At 41.1% G+C, this 24159-nt stretch overlaps 1 protein-coding gene across 1 annotated transcript; it reads right to left on the bottom strand.

Annotated features, from left to right (window-relative positions):
* Positions 1-1325: 1325 nt before the first annotated feature.
* LOC311055009 (ras-related protein Rab-37) lies at positions 1326-23840 on the bottom strand. Its single transcript, XM_084071072.1, has 9 exons — positions 23648-23840; positions 20630-20740; positions 14215-14256; positions 13571-13637; positions 11248-11300; positions 8205-8270; positions 6464-6520; positions 5906-5982; positions 1326-3489 (listed from the first exon to the last, which is right to left on the bottom strand). Exons 1-9 carry the CDS (start codon positions 23756-23758, stop codon positions 3384-3386), a joined length of 690 nt encoding a protein of 229 aa, XP_083927198.1. The 5' UTR covers positions 23759-23840; the 3' UTR covers positions 1326-3383.
* Between the last annotated feature and the right edge of the window lie 319 nt (positions 23841-24159).

The raw sequence follows: 24159 nt of genomic DNA, 5'->3' as shown, positions 1-24159 counted from the left end.
AAAAATGGGTCCTGAGCCATTGCTTGGGAAACAAGCTATACAACATAGCCCAGAAACGCTTGGATAAGATTGTGGTTCTTCTCAGCTGGTTCCATCCTGGGATCTGAAGACACCAGCTCTGACCATGCAGGCCTCCAATCAGGTTTGAAGGGGAAAGAGGGGTATCTTTTGTCACATTGCAATTAGGAGCACAACCCAGGACCCTCTTGTCATTAGGCAGTGGTAGAAAAAGTATTTTTTTTTTAAAGTAAAAAGTATCAATATTGCAATGTTGTAGATACAAAAGTAGAGTTACAAGTAAAAGTCCGGAATTCAAAATGTACTTGAGTAAAAGCACAAAAGTATTGGCATCAAAATATACTTAAGAGTAGGCCTACCAATAGTAGAAAGTACTCATTATGCAGAATGTCCCATTTCACAAGTTTTCAAATGTATAAAAAATATTTTTAAAATAGCAGATCTACAAGCTCACAATGCGTTGCATCGCAGTGCATTGGGAGCTTGCAATTCAGCTCTTTTGAAATGGACGAAATGTATATAGGGCTGAAGTGGTTAATATATGTTTTGTAATAATAATCAAAATCTACAAAGTAACTAGTAACTATAGTTTTCTAATAATTGTAGTGGAGTAAAAAGTACAATATTTGCCTCTGAGATATAGTGGAGTAGAAGTAAAAGTAGCCTACAGAAAATTGTGAATAGGCCTACTCCAGTAAGTAAAAAAAATACCTCAAAATTGTACTTAAGAATAGTACTTGAGTACTCAGTTACTTACCACCACTGGTCATTAGGGAACAGTGAGCCACGATGGGAGCCACTAGTTGACCTCGACATGCAGCCATGCAAGTCTTACAGGGTCGTTTCTGCCACCTAGTGGCTTGTTGATCACACATCATCTGGATATACCATGGAACTCTAAACAGAGTGTGTCGTCCCCAGACACCCACACCCAGGGGTTCTTGAGAAGATTCCCAGGGGTGTCCAGCCAAATCAGTGTAATTTTTTATTTCACTAGAATTCAATTAACTTTATATTAAATCTTCATACAATTATAAGAAATAAAATATATGACTATCCTAACGTCTTAAATATCAACATTGTGAATCTATTCCTCGTGTACGACATTAAGACAATTACATTTAAACCAAAACATATTTTCATATCCGGGTCCATGCTGTAGGGGCTGAATAATTTGAAAAGGAGGTGCGACAAGAAAATGCTTGAAAACCCCCCAAACTCCTTCCCTATATAGAATCCTAAGACACACACACAAACAAACATACTGTACGCACAAGGACAAGCAGACAAGACAGAGTCAAAGCGACATCATGTACATTACAAAATACTTTCTTTTTATAGAGCATACAACAAAGCACGTTTTCATGGCACTTTGTGATCACACTGACATCTCCACTGAGAGGGACACACGAGACATCAAGCGAGTCCGACAAGCGAACGTTCAAAAATGAACATTGTACAAAAGAAACATGTTACACTATGCAGTTTGTGACACACATCAACTCCTGCATTGCAGAATGGACCAAGGACAGCCGTCTTAGAAAGGAGACGTGAGGCCATAGTGACGGGGGACATTGGGAGAGTGCTCTCCCGTTGGTGTAGGCCAGTGGTTCTCAACCTGTGAGTCGGGACTCGCAGGGGGATCACCACATGATTTGGGGGGTCTCCCAGATGACAGTGAAGTGACAATTTAAGGACTTTCCAGACCTTTATAATACAAAAAAAAGACCATTACTGCATCAAAAGTAATCAACAAAATATAGTACTATAAAACATTGGCCAAATTGTCAAACAACAAATGTAATAAATAACATTCTGAAAATAGCCGATCTACAAGTTCACAACGCCTCGCAACAAGCTTGTAGATCTGCTATTTTCACAATATTTATCTGTGGAACGGAGTCAAACTAAATGGGGGGTCGTCACCAGTTCAAATATGATCGTTTTGGGGGGGTCCCGGCCTGAAAAGGTTGAAAACCACTGGTGTAGGCCTACGTGGCACGGCTGCAAATGGCATGAGATTCCAAGCGAATCATGACACATGCTCAGGAATCGGATCGAGATGTTAAAAGGACATCAACCCATTTAGACAGTTTTCAAAACGCCTTCTAAAACCTGACCCAAGTTTTCTGAAAAACGGGTGTAAACCGCGCATGTGCAAAAAAATGTGCGTTCCTTTATCGTTTAAAAAAAAAAAGATTTAAAATAGCGTAAATAGCTTCACTACTTTTGTGCAACACTCTTGGACGATGAAGAAAGGCTTTAATTTATTAAGAAAGAATACCAATTTGAAACTCAAGAGAGGTTCCTGCCCGACAGCAACAATATCTAAAATGACAGATGGTTTCCCGGATAACAACGTACAGGCTTTCCAGGTCTAAATGGGTTAAAAAACCAACCACAAATTCAGCGAAACCAACCAACCAACAAGGGCATTAATACAAAATCAATCTTCCAATTTACCTCTGGTAAATGACCGGAATGAGGACACACAGTACAATGCCATTAAAAACCCAATATACATAGTGGACATAGGGTATCCAGGGGTCTATACTTGATCAACTTTTCCTCCTCTACACCAAATATCTTTGCCTAAAATAGCCGATCTACAAGCTCACAAAGCATCGTAAAGCGACTCATTGTGAGCTTGTAGATCTGCCATTTTCCCAGAACAGGGACGCTAAGGTTCATGTGGTTAAAGAGGCATCAATGATCCTGAATTGGAGATACAAAGAGAGACACACTGAAAACAGTGATTTTTTATTCTACCTAACACCAGCATAATGGAAACAAACAGGAATCTTTACAATCAGACTGCGAGACAAAAAAAAAAAAGACATAATTCTCAAAGACGCAAAAAATACAAAACCCGAAAGGCGTTAACAGTGACTGTAAGGCGAGCGGGGAGTGCAGCTCACCGCTTGTTCAAAATGTACTCACGATTAAACAGAGCTTCACCGCAAAATGCTGTACCCAGTCGATTCAAAACTGTCACATTGGATGATTCATATAAAACATTTATCGGGTACTTCGTGATAAAGCCATGGTGGTGTTTTTTCTAGTTTGTTTTGTCTGCAGATGGATACAGCATTCCAGACGTGAACTCCTCTAACTGGGTAGCTTCAATACAGCCGTCACCACAAAAGACCACACATACTGACATTATAATAAACCTCAATTCACATTTTTAGATAAGGGTTTGCCCAACCCCCAGTTCAGATGCGTTGTCATTCAGATAAAAGCTCATTTAGAGAAGGGACAATGCCTGCCTCCCCCCGTCCCCCCCCCTCCGATTGGCACAGTTGCACGTCCAAGAATGAATTGGGTGTGTGTGTGTGGGGGGGGGGGGGGGGGGGGGGGGGGGGCTAAACGAGACCGCAGCAGCCAGACTTGTGCTTCTCAGACTCAATGTAATCGTGGATCTGGAACTTAGGCTCGTTGGTCGGCTGTGCTGCTCTTTGTTTCAGCTCTCTGGAGGAAAGATGGAGAGACAGAGGAGATGGGGGGAGGAGGTGGGGGGTAGCAGGAGTGGGAGGAGAGGGAGGGACGTGTGTGGGATAGAGTACAAAGAGAGATGGAGAAGAAAAACAACAATCAGTGCAGTAATTCAATCCAAAGTCCTCTGCCATGAATCATCTAATCCAACCTGCACTTGAAATGCAGAGAACCACATCACTCTCTTTATTCCAGTAGTTCTCAACTTTTTTTTTATTTCAAGGACCCCCAGTTGGTATGCCCCCCCCCCCCTCATCTCTGGGACCCCAAGCTACACTGTAAAATCCTCACTGTTTATTTAACTCAAAGAGTGTCAAAAAGGAACCAAACGGGTCCATTTGGTTACATTTCTACACTCAAGAGTTACACAGTCCAACAGGGTCCGTTTGGAACCCCTGGTAGTCCCCGGACCCGATGTTGAGAAACGACGCCTTTCCCATCCTATTCATTCAAAGCACTACTAGGCTTTTGAAGATGATAAGACTTCATCCTTTTCCAAACTTTCCTTACGCGATCCCATCATGAGGAGACTGGTACAAAGAAATTAGGCAAACATGAATCCTTAGGCTAAAATAAGCATCAAACAATCATAGATAGATAGACTCGTGTAGTGTCGAATTAAATTCCAAATCTAATTTGACTTGTTTACCGAGGTACACCCACTATCAAGCCAGAGGCATATGAGGGCTTGCTGGCGGAGAAAGAATCTAATGTCACAGTCAGTTGGTCTGTGTACGAGGACAAGACATCCAAGACTCATGCTTGTCAGCACTCTAGCCCATTAAGACCGAGAACGCAGCTGTCATTTTAAGATGTCTTTGGCAATTAAAAAAAACCCCGATATACTGTACAAGCTCATAGCGCAGCACCGAGTGCCGCGCTATGAGGTGTAGATCTGCTATTTTTTTTTAAATCGTGGAAAATGTGCGCAAATCTTTGAATATATATATTTTCAAAAGCAAACATTTGTAACTCAAATCTTTGTTTCTGGAACAAAACATTTTGAGCTGGGGGTCCGCGGCCAAATACATATCTAAAAATGTTTTCTAAATCCTAACAGTACTGTATGTTGCTATATTTTTTCTTTTACATGTCAAGGACCCCCAAAATGATATGTATTTGGCCATGGACCCCCATCTCAAAATATAATGTTCCAGGTACCCCCCAGAAGAATACATTTTGCTTCAAAACACATAAAAAATACGATAAAATAAAAAAAATGAGCAGATTTACAAGCTCATAGTGCGGCACTCGGTTGCCACGCTGAATATCCAAAGGAATCTTAAAATGACACAGGTGCGTTCCCGGTCTTAATGGGCTAGAGGCAAGAAGTGCCACAAAACTTAAAATGATGTAATTGTTATTGGCCTCTCTATTATAGGTAAAGAAAGCGTCTCTCAAGTAGGATTTGGGGCCATGGAATCTCTCCAAGGGCGACAGAGAGGCTGAGATGGCTTATGTAAGCTTATGATATTTGTATTTGGGATTACTTATACAGAAGGCACAGGAAATGAGAAAAAGGCAATGGGTGCTTTCCAATATGGATTCTACCCCATCTTTGCATATCGTCACTGTCGGGCAGAAACCTTGGATCTCCATATTTCCTCATAAATGAATACCATACTTCTTTGTGCAACAGTGTCGCACAACAGTAGCAGAAATAGCCTATGTACGAGCTCACAACGGGTTGCTTAGCGACGTGTTGAAAGTAAAAGTGTGATGACTGTGGGTTTTATAAATATTGAACCAATGAAAAAGGTATTAACAAGAGCATGTGACTAAATAATAAACGCAAGGTTTCCACCCCACAACTGTGACCTGTGCGTCATATGGATTATAAAAAGTTATTTAAATTGGAAGGTTTCATTAAGGATGACAATTTAATTCATTCATCAACCCATTAAGACCTGAGGCCGATTCTACAAATGCCTTCTAAAATCAGTAGTTCTCAAACTTTTTTGTGCCAAGAACCCCAAAAATTATATGTATTTTGTGATTTGTGTTAAAAAATTAAAAAATAAACAATTTCAAACACTTTCAAGATTTTTCGTGCCGCTCTGTGAGCTTGTAGATCTGCTATTTTTGAATAGTCAATGCTAAAATCTAAAACGACACAAGATGCTTTCCCGGTTCCCGGTTTTAATGGGTAAAGATATCCCAAATCCTGTTCGTTTGCGTATTAAATATCTCCATTCTTTGAATCCGTCACAGTCTGTTTTTACACCACAGTTCAGATTGAAATGGTGAAAGTCAAACAAGAGCTAACTGACTGCCAGGCCCCTGAAGAGTCCCATAATAATCGGGTTAATAAGAAACCCTGTTGAAAAAGGAGAATTCCGTGACAAATAATTGTCCGGTTGAGCATCTGACATCATGTATTCATAAGACGTACTTTGCTAAAGCGAGGAAGGCCAGCTCCACGTTGACTGCGGTCTTGGCACTGGTCTCCATAAATGGCACGCCATATTCCTGAGACGGAAGAAGTATTAGAATAACAGTCAAACATTTGGAATTTCTTTCATTGAGGAGATGACCAGTGGTGTACAGTAAGTAAGTACATTTGCTCAAGTACTGTACTTAAGTACTCTTTTGAAGCACTTTTACTTGAGTATGTCCATTCTTCAATACTCTATACTTCTACTCCACCATACCTCAAAGGCAAATATTGTACCTTTTACTCCACTACAATTATTTTAAGATTTTAGATTATTATTACAAAACATCCATTACATAAACATACCCTCATTCATACTTCAGCCAATCGAACAGTTTTGAGCTTGTAGATCGGCTATTTTCTGGAAAAGTTTGATGCGAGTACTTTTACTGATGGCACTGTAAGTATATTTCGATGCTCAATACCTTTGTACTTTTACTCAAGTAAGATTTTGAAAACAGGACTTTTTACTTTAATTGTACATTGTGGTGTTGGGTGAGAGAGAGATCCTCTTACCTTAGCCAGCCTCTCTCCATCCTCAGTCTTTATGACCCGTTCTGCAGCCATGTCCGACTGATAGGATAAGGAGTGCAACAGGTTCATCCAACTAATCCATTTCATCGTTTGTAAGAAATATCACATTTTGATAAAAAATAATACATTTTCCAAAAATACCCCCCCCATGACATGAGTGCTTATTCAGACCAACCACTTTAATCATTTATAAAAACTATTTTTTCGCAATCGAAAATCGGCGATCGAAAACCGGCGAAAGTGACTGTTTTGAAGATATTTTGGCCATTATCTCTGGAATGGACGGTCCAATCTGCTCAGTTCAAAGCTTGTTGGATGCGTGACTTTGAGGACATTAAGCACGCAATGACACCTTTTCGGGTTATTTGTTTTTTTTAGGGGAGGCAAGATCTTAGTTGGGCAGGCGACCGCCTGACTCCCTGACTCTACAGTGGGTACGCCACTGCCACAAGCTATTGCTTTCACACAACATCTGGCAACACTGATCACAGTGTGTGACAGCTATGACCCCCAGGGTGAGACGCGAGTCCGTGCTGAAGCACCAGGGGGAGACATGTCACACACAGACACACACACACACACACACTGGTGTTTACAGCGGGCACATAGACAGGAAAAAACATATAACAATGTATAACAATAAGTTGGAAGACCTTGACTCGTTATTTCTGCTAATTCATTCAAATATGTAAATTGTGTCATTAAATATGCACGATACCAAAAAAAAATGTATCAATCAGAAACGGATTCTATGTAAAAAAAAAAACTACCTTAGGATCAACTGAGGTTTGTACATCAAAAGGGTTGTACATCCGATTATTACATTATTATAGAATGTTCCCTGTCTAATGGGAGTTGTTGATGTACAACTGAGGCAGGAGGCTGGGGAGAGGGGAATCTGGAGTGTGTAAACCATAGAGTTATAATATATATCGGTGTAAACAGTCATGTGTGATGAATGCACGTTCAAGCCTCGTGCACGCCATATTATTCACTGTTCTACTTAATCACATTGCAGCGTCACACAAAAAACATCAAAAGTAGCAGATCCGCAAGCTCGAAACGCGCCGCTTTGTGACGCGTTTTGAGCTTGTAGATCTGCTACTTTTGAATGCTGAAAAGTAACAGTTTTGGACATTATGAGGTTTCCACCTGGCGGACAAATGCATATTTATTTGGGGGTCGTTAGAGAAGCACTGAATTAAGAAAATGAAAGCATTGTACTCATGTGTGGCATGTATATAGCCTACAGCAGTGGTTCTCAAAGTGGGGTCCGGGGACCCCCAGGGGTCCTTGGGGTGTTCCAGGGGGTCCCCAGCAAATTTGTTAATACAGCATCACAATCATTTAAACCAATTTATCCATTTATAGTATACATTGGCAATTCAAAATTAGATATACAAGCACACAGCGCTGCAAGCTTTTACATCTGCTACTGTATTTTTGAATATTTTTGGAAAAATTGGAATACTGTATATATATATATTTTTTTTAACACAAATCTTGTCTTATGGGAGGTCCCTGGCACAAAACATTTTCAGATGGGGGGCGGTCTGCGGCCAAGGTGTCCTTGGCATGAAAAGATTTGAGAACCAATGGCCTACAGTATGCATGTTTAAGCAGGCACATGTCTGGCGGGGGACGAGGAGAATGGGATCCATTTATATTACAGGTCAAACCGTTTCATTTCATTTCTGCGATGCTAAAAAGAAGCTTTGCTCACCTTGTTGCCGAGCAACATAATGACCACGTCCTTCCGGGCATACTCCTGGATTTCAGTCAGCCAAGCCTTCAATGCAGAAAGACGGATATAGGAGAGAGAGACAGATACAGGAGAGACAGAGAGATATAGGAGACACACAGATACAGGAGAGACAGACAGATACAGGAGAGACAGACAGATACAGGAGAGACAGACAGATATAGGAGAGAGAGATAAGTGGGAGACGGAGGAAGGAGATCAGTATAGGACTGCAACTATCGGTTATCTTCTTAGCAATTACTTTTTCGATTAATCAAATAATTAAGAAGCATGTTTTTTATATATATATATATTTATTTTTACTTGGTATATATCAATGAACCAACTAACCACTTTAGCATCGTTTAATACTTTGTTATGCAACAAAAAATACTTTCTTTTTTTACTTTGCAAACCCAAAATATGGATTGATTATTAATGGTTATTTTATTAAATAATCAATTAAGTTTTATAATAAATTAGATTAATTTGATTAACTGTTGCACCACTAGATCAGTATGTGAAAAAGGTGAAACTACTGCTTTTGTGTCATTACTCAAGAGGATGACTCACTGTATGTCCTTATTAAACCTCTACAACAGTACATCTTTTGTGATAACAAACACTTGTGCCATTTCCAAAGAGGAGCCAATAGAAAACCCTGGAAGCGCCAAGTGGGGGGGCTCTGCGTTTCAAAAGGAACCACGTTGAGAGCCGTTCAGCTCGAGTGGCTTTTTCGAGACAAGCAAGCTGAACGCAGAGGAAGTGGGAGGAAGAGCGACAGACGCACAGACACACCAGACAGACCGACTGTCTCTCACTTATTTTCTAAATACCGCCACTTGTCGGGTGGAAACCTTGTATGTCCAAAATCATTACTTCTCAGGAAATGGAATGAAAATGTTCAGATAGTGTGAAAATGGCACTACTTTTGCTTGACCCTCCTGTACGAGGAAGTAGGGCATTATGTGACAGAAAAAACATAACATTTAAATATGGAGATATTCAAACGGCCACAGCATGCATCTGTACAGTCTGTGCATCTGAAGCGCTGAAACGGTTCAAGGCTATAAAGCGGATGTCCACCATCCCTCCCCCTCCCTTCCGTTGTCTTTGCAGTCACGTAAATACTTTTCCAACTGTAAATTAAGTTAGTGCATAGCATTATCTAGCTTGCGCTGCAGAAATGGAAAATTCATACATATATTTAATATATTAATGCGTCCATTTTGTGCCCATATGGAAAAGTCCCTGTGCAGTGGTAAAGGTCTGTGGAGAATGTGTGAAGAGTGCAAACTGTGTGGAAAGTTGACTGACTAACTAATCAAATGGCAGGAGTGGGGACTTCGACAGATGTGTGGAAAAATGCCAAATCAAGCCTAGAATGGGGTTGCTATGGCAATCAATTGGCTCATTTGGGCCACGGCCAGAGCCTTTTCTGGCGGTTCTGGACAACCGCCTATCCGACTGACTCGGCGGCGTGCACTCAACTCCCTTGGGTCGCCGGCGACCCACGTGCCGAATTTGAAGTCGGTCGGTCGAACGCTTCTCGAGATACGTAAATCATAGACGTACAGTATGTACATACAGAGATTCCGTGCATTTATGGTAAGATATTTTCATGAACGGAAATGACAACTTCTTCTAAACTGCTTTCAGAGTGCCTAATTACAGACTGTATAGCATTCAGAGATTGCGGAACAGTTGACAGACTAGACAGACACAGACCCCGAGAGAGAATACTAAGTCCTATTAGTCTAACTAGAAGGAGAAAAATAGGTTCCCATGTACCAGCGTGACATTTATTTATGCCACGCATTTATTTTAGGTCCTGAATCGTGTCAAAGAGTTTTTCTCATTGCCGAGCTCAACTACTGTTCCATGAGGTTTGTTTGGAGGCCATTTGAATTGATGTCCACATGAGTGGCAAAAAAAAGCTGATTTTCATAGTCCTTGAACCAGACAACAGACAATGAAAAATGAACCCACTTTGTCCATATAATCTTGACACCAGGAATGAAATGGAAAGGTCACTGACATGGTACATGCCTGCTTGTGGTGGACATTTTCATTCATAACAGCAATTACATGCACTGAGTGTAAAAACAACAATGGACAGCTAATAATGCAAACAGTAAAACACTGAATACTAAAGTTACTTGTCTGTCTGCCTCTCTCTCTCTCTCTCTCTCTCTCTCTCTCTCTCTCTCTCTCTCTCTCTCTCTCCCTCTGTTTCTTTCTTTCTCTCTCTCTTTCCATCTATTTTCTTTATCCATCAAGTTAGCTAATTTAGTATAATATACTCCACAGGCATCATTGCAGGAAGTACCATCTCTTGCCTTTACCTTCGTTGTGGTTGTACCATGTCAATGACTTTTCCATTAGTTTCCTAGTGTCAATATTACATGACAAATTGGGGTTCATATTTATTTTTATGTCGTCTGGTTGAAGAGTTATGAAAATCTGAATTTTCGCCACACGCCAAAAGAAACCCTTGGGACATGAGTTGACCTCGGCAACAAGAAAAATCTTGAAAAAGTTATTTTTTCACCATTAGGGTCCTATAAAAAATAAGATAAAAACAGGTCATTCGGACAAATGTCGTGTGGGGACATGGGAACCATTTCTAGTCCTAAACTAAATATATACAGTACTTCCTGTATACTTCCTGTTCTCTCTCAGGGTCTGCTAGGACAGTGTTTCCCACACATTTTTATGGGTCACAAGTAAATATCCTTTTTTCCCCCTTCTTCTAAAAAAAAAAGATTAATGAAAAAAGGAAAATCTAAATTTTTCAGAGATAACGAGAATTTCAAACAACTTCATATGAAAAAAAGAAACTTTTGAGTAGCCTCGTGAAAATAGCAGATCTACAAGCTCACAACTTGTCACGATGTGACACGTTGTGAGCTTGTAGATGGTCTATTTTCACTAGTTTGGGCCCAGGGGAGACATCAAATTCCCCTTTTGGGTCTCGAGCTGAAAGGTTTGGGAACCTCAGTGCTAGGATATGAGAACCTCTCACCCTGATGTTGTCAAATGACTTCTGGCTGGTGATGTCATACAGCAGGAGGAGAGCTGGGGAAGAACAAACAAGTTCATGAATGAATAGAGAAGAGAATCTCAATAGAGTCCTGACGTCACTCCCACTACCCCCTGGGTCACAGTGTTCTTTTTTTCTCTTGAAAACCCCCCCGGCGATTTTGTCAGGTATGCGGCTCTGTGTCGTTTATGATATTGAGTTACATTATGTTACTTACTTTAAAACGTCTGCATTGTGTAACACATTACCAAATACAATACTTAGTGTGCATTACACCAGTGGTTCTCAAAGAGGTTAAACCACTTTATTACACAGCTTGGTTGAATGCTCGATTCTAATTGGTCAGTCATCGGTCATTATTTCTGGCTCTATAACGGACCGCTGTGTAATCAGAGACTCAGAGCACCTGCTCATGCCAACCTGCGCTGCTTGGTTTTATGCTTTATCCAACATGACAGCCATGTAAACAAACAACCAATGTCATTTACAACTAAACGTTGCTCTCAAGAATGTTTTTGAAAACATTTGAAGTGAGAAATAGACGATGCAATAACCGAAAAGTGATTCTATTTGATCCACTGCGCTTCCTTGTTTATCATGGCACAACAACGGGGGAATACCAAAACGCTCGCCCCAAAACACAGTCGCCCCGGGGCAAATCCGGCGGCATTACAAGCAAATCGGCGGTATATAGAATGTATAATGGGGGGCGAGTGAGTGTTTTTTGGGGAGAATTTTCCGGTTACCTTGTGGAATACTGTCATTTGTTTTCCGAGGCGAACTTGTCCGCCCAGCCCAATACTTATGGAATACTTTCATTGCTGTACGCAAGGAAATACTTCGTTTTGTTGTTACTTTTGGGTAAATTTATTTATGTATTTATCAAGTAGCCGTGTAATAAGCGGGATAATGCATGGGGAGGTGGTCATTATTGAAATTTGAAGCCTGACAGGGTGATTATGCACAGAGGCGGCCACCTCCCCATGCATTATCCCTTGCTTATCTATTTATACGTTGGCTATTCAAAAATAGCAGAGATACAACCTCACAGCGTGTCACTAGCTTGTACATCTGCTATTATTGAACATTTTTAAAACGTCTTGAAAGTGTTTGAAAAACTTTGAATAATTTGGATTTAAAAAAATAACACAAATCTTCTCTTCAGGGGGTCCCTGGCACAAAACACTTTCAGATGGGGGGGTACGCGAGCAATTTGGTGGTCCTTGACACGAAAAAAAAAGTTTGAGAACCACTGCATTGCAAAACACATGAACACAGACCTGCACTACACACAAAGAAAAATATGTATACAAAAGATAAGCTGTTTCCTCGCATGCACAACACACACAAGCAACAACAACACACACGAGAAGCCGTCTCTGTAGGGTGGAAACATCATATGTGCAAAACTGTTACTTTTTAGGATTCAAATAAAAAAGTAGCAAAAGTAGCAGATCTACAAGCTCAAAATGTGGCCGCGTGCAACGCTGCAGTATGATCAAGTATATGGCATTCATTTACGAAAAAACACAAAAAGTTAAAACATGGAGATAAGAGGTTTCTGCCCGACAGCAACGAGGTGCAGTATTAAACCCATTAAAGGAGGAGTTCACCCAAAAAATGACTTATTTTATATCAATTGCACGCCCCATGAAGCCTTGAATTCATTTATTTTTGTCTCATTCCTAAACCAATAAATTGATGACGTTGTGTATTTCCGGTAGGAGACACAATAATCTACTTTGTGTCTCCTACCGGATACATTAGCCGGTAGGAGACGGGAATCAAATTACTAGCTTAGGAATGCAACAAAAACAAAAACAAATCCATGAATTCAAGGCTTCATGGGGTGTGCAATTGATAGAAAATAAGTCATTTTTTGGGTGAACTCCTCCTTTAAGACCTGAAGCCAATGTCTTCTAAATCCCACCAGTATTCTGAAAAAAACGTATGTTTCTATATCAGTGGTTCTCAAAGTTTTCATGTCAAGGACCCCCAAAATTATATGTATTTGGCCACCGACCCCCATTTCAAAATATTTTGTTCCAGGGACCCCCAGAAGGAAAGATTTGAGTTAAAAATGTTCACTTTAAAACAATATGTATTCAAAGATTTGCACACTTTCATGATTTTTCAAAAATAGCAGATCTACAAGCTCGTAGCGTGGCACTCGGTGCCGCGCTATGAGCTTGTATATCTGCTACTTTTTGAACAGCCCAAAGTGTAAAAAAATGCTTTTTTTAGCTCAAATCAAAAAGTGACACAGATGCGTTCCAAGTCTAAATGGGTTAAGAGCAGGTGTTACCCTGGGCATCTCTGTAGTAGGCGTGCGTTACGCTGCGGAATCTCTCTTGGCCCGCAGTATCCCAGATCTGGAACAAACATCATAATTACACAGCAGATAACCAGGAATCCTAAACAAGAACATCTAATGATTCAAACAAGTGCTATTATTAAGACACAGCGCGAAGAGGGCAGCATTCTAGAATTGCACATAGGGGGCTTTTATCATGAAGGGAGGCCGCCGCGAAAGACGCTATTTGTCGCGCCGCAGGCCATCTCAAGAGAGGCAAATTTTGTCACCTCCCACTCAGCAGGGGTTGAATGAGCAGGATGTGATGCTAGCTGTTTGCTTTAGATAAGCATGTCGGCAAACAGTAGCTCCTAACGTGAATATGAATTGAATTGACAAAATCTGAGAGGATTAGCAATGCAAATAATTAACATGTCGGGTGTAAGTGTAGACCTCGGTCAAATAGTGTTGGCAAATGACTGTTTGATTTGTGTTTGATCACCTCATGAGTAGGCCAACAGAGGAGATAAGCCTACGTCGTAATCCACAACCCATCTGGCAATCCCAAGTAGTTTAACATACAATAAAGATTATTTTCTATTACAGTTTTGTTGCAGGTCTTGTGTTAAAGTATGGCGTTAAAAGAGCGTTCCTACCTGAAGTTTGACTTTCAAGTTGTCCACAGTCACCACCTTGTTCTGAGGGGCAGAGAAAGAGGAACTCAACCCAGATATACACAGGATGGAGTGACAATGAACAGAGTGCTACAGTTTGTAGACCTAAAACCCAGAAGAGTGTGTGTGGGTTCCCTCGTTGGACTACAAATGCTTTTTCATCAAAAGGGTTTCTACAGCAGATTCTACAAATGCCTTCTAAAGCTGTAGGAAATGACATGCATTTGGGTGCGGACCCCCCCGTCTGAAATGTTTCGTGTCAGGGAGCCTCAGAAGAGAAGATTTGTATTAAAAAAAAAATATATATATTCAAAATGCTTCCAAACACTTTCAAGATTTTTCAAAAATGCTTTAAGAAATTGCTGATGTACAAGCTCGCAGCGTGGCACGAATTGACACGCTGCAAGCTTGTATATCTGCTATCTTTGAGAACCACTGTTCTAAAATGACACAGATGCCTTCCTGGTTTTAATGGGTTAATACTCGCCCGTGAATTTGGAAGTCGTTGTGGACCCAACCCTTTTTAAACGTGTCAATTGCCTATGTTCAAAAATCTTAATAACTATGCTATCATAATCCTTTGTATGTTATGTTATGTTGAGCTTATTTCCTTCATTTATGCAAAACCCAATGCAAAACTTCCATTGGAAATCTGAGCACATATCCCTGAAGCACTCTCTATAGTAGAGTAGCGTATTAACATCCCACCCCCTGGCCAGAACATAACTGGACCTAGGAAGGAAACAATGTGAAGTGAAATGATTTTTACCACCGACGAAAACTGATACGAAATCGTACTGCATCTTCTCAAAAGCAGACAATGACGCTGCCTGTCATGATTTATGACCGTGATAGCCGTGATACCATGATCATCAACTACTTTATCAGAGAGACTGACGTCTGTGCACAATATTACAAGATGTATGTTCTATTCTTATCCATTCTGTTCTTGTCATTGTTCCATATCTGGTCACGTCATGTGTCCACTGTGCAATACTGTATATATTCTCTACAGTACTGTATGTGTGCATTAAACTTCAGAGCTTGTCGTGTGATACTGCCTGGTGTCATCTGGTTCTCCGCGCGTGTGACTCAACAGAAACCTTCACTCACCATTACCCTTAGGTAGATGGAGACTCTTAGGGACCATATGTTGGTCAACCGAAATCACAACACTGCCTGTATGCCAAACACTGTCTTTCAGATGATCTGTCAACCAGTGGTGGAAAATAACTAAATACATTTACTCAAATACTGTACTTAAGTACAATTTTGAGGTATTTTTTACTTTACTGGAGTATTTCCAATTTTCTGTACTTTTACTTCTACTCCACTACATCTCAGAGGCAAATATTGTACTTTTAACTCCACTACAATTATTTGAAAACTTTAGTTACTTTGTAAGACATACATTAACCAGTTCAGCCTATAATATACTTTGGCTATTTGAAAATAGCTTTGCGACGTGTTGTGAGCTTGTAGATCTGCTATTTTCAAAAGGATTTTATATATTTAGAAACTTGTGAAATGGGACATTGTGCATAATGAGTACTTTTACTTTTAGTACTTAAATATTTTTATGACAATACTTTTGTACTTTTACTCAAGTACATTTTGAATACTGGTACTTTTACTTGTAACAGAGTATTTCTACATTGTGGTATTGCTACTTTTATCTAAGCACAAAATGAATGTACTTCTTCCACCAATGCTGTCAACTGTTAAAAAGAAGGAAAAAAGTCATTAATAATAAACTTCATCACTAGAACAAGGTAGAGGTACGCCTGCAGTTGATGCAAAACACAGATTTTGTCCCAATGTGAAAGATAAGGGCACATATGTGAATACAGGCCAAGTGGCATCAACTACATACACTTCTTTGCTATTAGTTTATGTCAAACTCCACGTGAAGCCGGAGATGAGAATTAGCTTTTGCCACTGATGTTTTATTCGCCCCGTCGCTTGCATGGAACAGAGGTGAACAGGAGGCAAATGTTCAATTTGAGCATGTGCGAATTTAATATTCTGGCATGGGCCCTAAGGGCACGGTCCCAAAAAAAACCTCCACCTGCAGTTCCCTTTAAAGATTAGAGGGCTTTGAACGCTAGACGCTGAGTTGATGATTTCGGCAGCAGACTGAGAAGGCCACAGACGCAGCATGTAGCCCAGGAAACTAGAAGAATATCGGGCTTTGAATGCTGCCGGAGAAGGCAATTTGCACCACCCACTCAACAACAAGGTCCTGAGATTAGACTTAATTGCACAATAATGTGAAGGAAGAACTAACAGTTCACTCCCTCATGAATTTCCTGCAGTTGTCGGGGGCACCCTGCCATTTCCTGCTCAGCTAATATTAACCTAAAATAGTTATAACCAGCCCAGATAACAGAAAGACGAATGCTGCAAGTGATGAGTGTGGTGGTGGGAGGAAAGACAGAAGAAAGAAAGAAAGAAAAGAAAATGCTCGTCAAGAGAAAATAGAATGAGCGAGGTGGTAAGAGATAAAACTCACATGCTACATCTCCACAGGCAATGAGATCAAGTTTCAACTCGATCCAACCAACTATAGCAACAGAATAAGCTTCCACCCAGGCTGAAGAAGTTCAAAAGTGAAAGGAGGACAGACACTTCCTTCCTCATAGAAAAAAAAGCACCATTGGAAAGAGAGAAAGATAGGCGTGTCCAATTGGTGATTAAAACGTTTTAATGTCAAGGATGTATTTGGCCACGGACCCCCATCTGAAAATATTTGTGCGAGGGACACCGATACAAGATGTACATGCTGTTAAAATATTCAAAACAATATTCAAAATGTTTCATATTTTTTCTTTGAAAATAGCAGATCTACAAGCTCACAATGCATCACGCTTAGCAGCAATAGGGACCAAGCTGTAATTCATTGGTCGAGGAGAATCGGCATAACTAAATTGGGAGAAAAAACAATTAAAATTGAACAAAATAAACTGAGAAACTGAGAAACACACAGAGAGAGAGAGAGGTGTTAAAGGAATGTCCATGAAGGAAGTGAAAGTAGCCAAGGTTGTGCATGACTTGCTCAGTCACTCCGTAGCTTCTGTATTGGTGACAGAAATGCAGTGAGAGCATAGCTTTTTGCGATACCACAAAAACATCTTTCAAGCATGTCTGAACTGAGGCTGGGGGTCGCCCGCAATTAACAGCTGTCACCTGCAGAGTTATCCACCTTGCCAGAATGGACTTAGTTCAGCCCCTCTGCCATTAGTTGCCATGGGATTCCACTTTCCCCCTCCACTCATGACGTTGACAGAGCTGCCCACATGGCCGCTCTGACACGCCCGCATGCTGAGTAACAGCTACGAGGAAACAGGCCCAAAAATAGACCGCCAACAGCAGCCTGCCTGCCTGTCTGCCCGTCCATCCACGCACAACCTCAGAGAATGTCAGATTCAGCCAGACACGCAGTATCCTCTGTCTCTCTCTGGGGTTCTAAGCCACTTCTGTGCCCTTCACCTCTATGCAAGCAAGCAGGTGCATTCTCGTTCATAAATTAAGGCATTTAGCAGAGACAAACACTGACCAATACTAGCATAGACTCCAAGAGTCAGAGCCATAGAGCATGTGTGCGTCTTCATAAAGAGTATAACTCCTTGTTTCAACACACAGTAAAACCGTCAGTGTTCAGTCAAAAATATCAATGTAAGAATTTACCCAAATGGACCATTACAGATCAATTTAGGTCCATTACACTCTCTAAATGTAATTTGCGCAGGCATTGATGTCCCTCATGAAGCTTGAAAACAAGTGATCATTTCTACATTTTAAACATGAACTTTACCATAAACCCACCAGTATATCATTGAATAGACCTCCCGCAGAGCCAATGGCCACAATACCTGTTGCTCTCCTCGCTTAAGGGGGAAAGTAAAATGTTCATTTTACTGGGTAAACCGTCTCGACATGGCTCCATCTGTCAAACATCCATTACGCTCCCTAATGTCCTCACTGCCATCAGAACAGGACAGTACATCACTCCGCCTAATGCCACACAATTTCCTCCTCAAAACCAAACCCTACTTGACTTGCCATTAGCGTAAGTGTTCAGCCTTGAATGGAGGGAAATGGATGAGTGGGGGTGGGGATCAGACCAGAGCGAATGGAGTTGATCAGCCACTGTAACGCCAAGCAGACTCCAGGAGCTCATATCGTTTAGACCAATGGTTCTCAAACTTTTGCATGTCAAGGACCCCCAAATGTATGTGTATTTGGCTGCGGACACCCATCTGAAAATGTTTTGTGCCAGGGACCCCCAGAAGAGAAGATTTGTGAGGGGAAAATATGTTTAAAAAAAACACTTTCAAGATTTTTCAAAAATGCTCAAAAATAGCAGATGTCCAAGCTTGTAGATCTGCAATTTTTGAATAGCCAACATATACATGGATTAAGTGGTTAAAATGAGTAAGTGACTGTGTTGCAGGTCACTGGTTTTCAATGTTGGGTCCAGGGACCATCTAGGATCCAAATGGACCCTTACGGGTATGTAAATCAGAGTGTGCAAATGGGACCAAATGGCCCCTTACGGGTTCTTTTGGTTCCATTTTGCACACTCAAGAGTTAAATTAATACTGAGGATTGTACAGTGGAGATTAGGGACCCAGAGCTAAAACATAAATGGCATCAAATGGGGGTCCGCAGTCATAATATCAAACTGAGGGTCCTTGAAACTAAAAGAGCTTGAGAATCACTGTTGGTATGTAGCCTACGTCTTGCATGTACTGCCGGTGTGTGGTGTGGGAGTAGGAGAGGACGGTGAGAGGTTGTCTGACAGTACAGTAGTTCTTCCAACTCTCCATGCCTCTGCACAGCGAGGCAGACAATCTGTCCTGGAGACATGGGGACGTGGGCGGGCGGCAGCCAGGCCATTTGTGATGCTGTCCTCGCAGCACAAGTGGTGTGTGAACTTGACTGACTGGAGAGAGAGAGGGCGTGCGTGCACTTGGTGCCATGCTCCCTGGGCTGACTGGAGAGAGAGAGAGAGAGGGCGTGCGTGCACTTGGTGCCATGCTCCCTGGGCTGACGACAAATGTCCTTATAAAGTGCTGAACATGGAGATGAAAAACAGCCCTGATGAAACCCTGTTGCAAACCGTTCTTACGTTAACACTTCAGATCTCAAATGAGAGCACAAAAAAAAAGAAAAGGGCAAAACAGCAAATGAACAGAACAGACTGATTTAGTAACGATGCCACCATGTAGAAATACTCTGTTACAAGTAAAAGTCCCGAATTCAAAATGTTACTCAGGTAAAATTACAAATGATTGACATTAAAATATACTTAAAGTACCAAAAGCAGAAGTATGCATTATGCAGAATGGCCATTTCACAAACTTTATATCATGTTTTCTGACTATGATCATTAACCACCTAAACCTATTTTATACTTTGGCATAAATGATTCATCTGCAAAGCAACTAGTGACTAACACTGTGAAATAAATGTAGTATAGTAAAAAGTACAACATTTGCCTCCGAGGTGTAGTGGAGGATACTGTAAGTAGAAAGTATCAAGAATTGGAAATACTCAAGTAAAAGTACAAGAATTGTACATTAAATACAGTATTTGAGTAAACAAACTATAGCTACTTTACAGCAGTGGTTCTCGAAGTGGGGACCGGGGACCCACAGGGGTCCTTGAGGGGGTCCCCAGCAAAGATAGTTAATGCAGCATCACAATTATTCTACCCACTTTATCCATATTGTATACGTTGGCTATTCAAAAATAGCAGATGTGTGAGCTTGTTTTTGGCCCTGGTACAAAATTATTTCAGATGTATGGAGGTCTGCGGCCAAATACATATCAATTTGGCAGTCTTGACACGAAAAAATGTTGGAGAACCACTGCTTTACACCAGTGGTTCTCAAACTTTTTCACGTCAAGGACCCCTAAATTGACACTTATTAGCCCGCGGACCCCCATTTGAAAAGATAAGCCTGGGACCCCCATAAGAGAAGATTTTTACGGCTCTCTAGCAGTGATTCTCAACCATTTTAACTTCAAGGACCCCCAGTTTCACATGCATTAGGCTACGGACCCCCATTTAAATGCATTTATATCTCTGGGACCCCAATTCATATTGTAAAATCAATGTTAATTTAACTCTGATAGTGTTCAAATGGAACCAAATGGACCCGTTAGGGTCCATTTGGTTCCATTTAGACACTCTCAGAGTTACAGACCCATAAAGGTCCATTTGGTTCCTATCCATCATTTAGCTGGGGACCCCCTGGAACCCCCTCAAGTACCCCTGGTACCCACTTTGAGAACCAATGCTTTACACTACTGCTTGAGGAGGAGGATGTCTCGAGCCATGGCCAGCCATTTGTGGCTCCAGCGGTGCTTTTAGAGGACGAGCATATCTCACCCTGAAGTCTATTCCCACGGTGGCTATGAAGTTGCCTCCCAGAAAGGCTCCATCTTTAAAGCGAAGCAGCAGACAGGTCTTGCCCACGCCGGAGTCCCCCAGCATCATCACCTGGAGAGCAACACAAGACAACAGAACCAGAGAGAGAGAGTGTTCATTTAACTCAGACATTGTGCAAAAGTTACCATTAGGTTACATTTTGTATACACTTGAATTACAAATTGAATTCATTTGGATTATGTGTCTAACTGTCTACGCCTACGGTACATTCTCTACTACTCTACTCTACATTACGAGTGCAATAGTAGGCTACCGAGGGGAGTCTGTGCTATTGTTCCACTTTTGCTTTTGCCTTACAAAACTATTGCTGGTTACAGCTTCGGGTAGGGATGTGGAGCAATCGTGAATTCTAAGTTAAAACACAGTTTCACAATCACGACTGAGAGCTTTGCGCCAGACGATGTGCGACATCTCAAGCTCAATTTGTATGCATGTCTTATAGACCCCTTAACAGACGACGTCACACTGATAAGTACCAGTATGCGTGCAACCAGCACCTGATAGAATGAAACCCATTCTATCAGGTCTCGCTTGGACGCACCTAACTAGCCAACACACAAGAGGGGGTTGGGGTGGGCTGAAACCAGTGCACCCCGAAACAACAGGTTGGGAATTGATTGCATGAAACAATCACCTGTGCGTCCAGTCTCAATGTTAGTAAACAAATAATTGGTCTATTCTGTTTTTAAAGTGTTATTCTAACTCAAGAGTGTAATGAAGGGTTTCTTGTGATACAACCTATGGGTACACACACCACAAACCATTGTTTTTGTGTGTTTTTTATTTTCCTCTGCTTCTGTCAATACTGTGAGGAGATTTGAGGGAGTGATGTGTAATCACAAAATCCACAAACAGGATTCCTCATAACAAGCCGTACACGATATACTAGTGGCCTTCCTAAATGCTGGTAAGACTGTACAGTCTATAGCAGTGGTTCTCAACAGACCCAGAGAGAGAGAGAGAGTTCCGTCTGCTATGGGCTCTAGTTCCAAACATTGGAACTTCCTCGTTGAGATAGACAGAGCATTTCCGCATTCCATTCTTACAATGGGAGTCTATGCTAGTGTCGTCACTCTCATACTAGATCACGCTGGTTCTCAACCTTTTCAGGCCGCGACCCACTTAAATAATCAAATTTGAACTGGGGACCCCCCACCCTGACAAGCACTTGTAGGAATGTAGTTGAGGCATTACATTTAGTTCGGTTACTCGGTTCCACAGATAAATATTGTGACATTTTTGCCTCTTTCTCATATTATTTGACAATTTGGCCAATGTTTGACGAGTTTTTAGTTTGTTGATTACATTTGATCAGACCCACAGGTTGAGAACCACTGGTCTATAGCAACCATGTAACGGTGCAAAGGGATACATTTAGGAAACCAGCGGTGACACAAAATAGGACTTCTTCCTTTAGAATTCCGTCACTCTGGGCTTATGGAAAACAGTGGAGTGTGAGCTCAATAAAAACGCAGAGGTGGGAGGGTTGGCAAGGCCCAACAAGTCCTCCCTCAGCAAACATTTGCATATCACCATGGGTGGACCCATTCAACATGAGAGCATCATAAATATCCTCGCTGTCGGGCAGAAACCTCATATTTCAACTTGTTTATGTTTTTTTCATAAATGAATGCTCTACTTGGTCATACTACAGTGTCACACAAAAGTACCAAAAACAGGCGATCTACAAGCTCATGCGGTGCGACGCGTTGTGAGCTTGTAGATTGGCTGTTTTAGCAATCTTTTTAAAACTAATTATGTTGAAAGTGAAAGTGGTTTAAGTGTGATTTTATAAATATTGAACCAATGAAAGATGAATAGATGATATATTGATATCATATGATGTATGTATACATACACACACATATATATATGTGTGTGTATACATACACACACACACACACACACACACACACACACACACACACACACACACACACACACACACACACACACACACATATAGAGAGAGAGATGATGTCTTGTATAGTATTGTATGTCTATTGAATTGAATACACAGGACCACAATGGAAACGAGCCCTCAGGGCTTTTTGTGTTATCCTTTTAGCATTATTGTATAACTGCACATCTGTACTTTTAGCAAGAAAAATAATTAAATCAATCAATCAATAATAACTACCATTGGAACACATTTCCAGAAAAGTAACAGTTTTGGACATACAGTACAAGGTTTCCACCAGACAGCGGCCATATGATATTAAGACGACTTATTCATACAAAGCAGTGGTTCTCAAGCTGTGTTCCGGGGACCCCCAGGGGTCCTTGGAGAGGTTCCATTGGGTCTCCAGCTAAATTAGTTAATTTAGCATCAACATCCGTTTAATCACTTTTTGTTTTGAACTATGGGCTATTTTCGGGCAAAAGAAGGGGAAAATAATCTTCACTTATGGGGGTTGCTGGCACAGAAATATTTTCAGATGGGGGTCTGCAGCCAAATACATCAATGTGTGGGTCCTTGACATGAAAATGTCTGAGAAACACAGATATAGAAGAATATAAGGTCCCCTCTCTGCCATAAACAGAGAACAGCCATGCACAGTATATGGATGACAATGACATGAGAACTACTAGCCTCCAGCCAATTCACAACTAGACTAGTCTACAACAATCACAGATGCTTTCATGTCCATTTGACTTCTTTACACATTATTGAAAGCCTTTAAATTGCCTCGAGCAACACCCAAAATAAATGATCCATGTTTGCAGCCTTTAAAAATGATTATTTGTTTGGGGTCCCAGTTGTGTTAACCAAAATAAATGATCCATGTATTATTTTGAGTCCCAGTTGTGTTAACCATGCAGTAAAAGACACCTGTTCCTCCTCAGCTGAGGGTTTCAAAGATCTCAGTAGTATCACAACCCACACACTACTAAAACAAACGCAAATAAACACGCTATATAATATGATGAAGATTAAAAAAATAATGCAATACACACCTTGAAGACAACATCGTAATACTCGTTAACAGACGCGCATCTCGACAACACATATTTTGACGTTCCGTTTTGCTGTTGATCCGGTGACAACGGATGCTTTCTTGTGGACATCGCAATGATAAAAGAGTAGAAGGATGATCTGTAAGATCAGCTAGATCTGTCAAGAGAGAGAGAGAGAGAGAGAGAGAGAGAGAGAGAGAGAGAGAGAGAGGGGAGGGAGAGGGAGATATGATTCAATCCCAGTCACCGGAGGGCGTCCAGTCGGTCGGTAATCATATCGCGTTGCCAAAAAAAATGTCACCGAGCGCTCCCCGAAGAAATGATCCTAATTAAGCAACCAATCAAGCGACGTGCGGCGAATTAAATCGGCGTGAGATCCGAACTTAAACCTGACGAGCGCCGAGGGAACGCAGTTAAATGTCCACGCTTTAGTTCCACCAGTGCAGGAAATAACATGATATGAACAACTAGGCGGAAACATTGTTCAGTTCAGTTCTGCATCCTCATCCTTT

The sequence above is a fragment of the Gymnoscopelus microlampas genome, assembly GCF_963454915.1.
Source record: "Gymnoscopelus microlampas genome assembly, chromosome: 11".
NCBI lineage: Eukaryota > Metazoa > Chordata > Actinopteri > Myctophiformes > Myctophidae > Gymnoscopelus > Gymnoscopelus microlampas.
The sequence above is the reverse complement of the archived record's forward strand: the minus strand, read 5'-3'. Positions and strand labels throughout refer to the sequence as shown.

What these genes read in the sequence shown, in the direction of transcription:
- LOC311055009 (XM_084071072.1), bottom strand. Translation starts at nt 23,758, where the DNA reads ATGTCCACAAGAAAGCATCCGTTGTCACCGGATCAACAGCAAAACGGA. An exon ending in CTACTACAGAGATGCCCAGG is followed by an intron (nt 11,301 to 13,570) that starts GTAACACCTGCT and finishes GTTCTTCCCCAG; the next exon opens with CTCTCCTCCTGCTGTATGAC. An exon ending in AGTCATTTGACAACATCAGG is followed by an intron (nt 8,271 to 11,247) that starts GTGAGAGGTTCT and finishes TCTGCATTGAAG; the next exon opens with GCTTGGCTGACTGAAATCCA.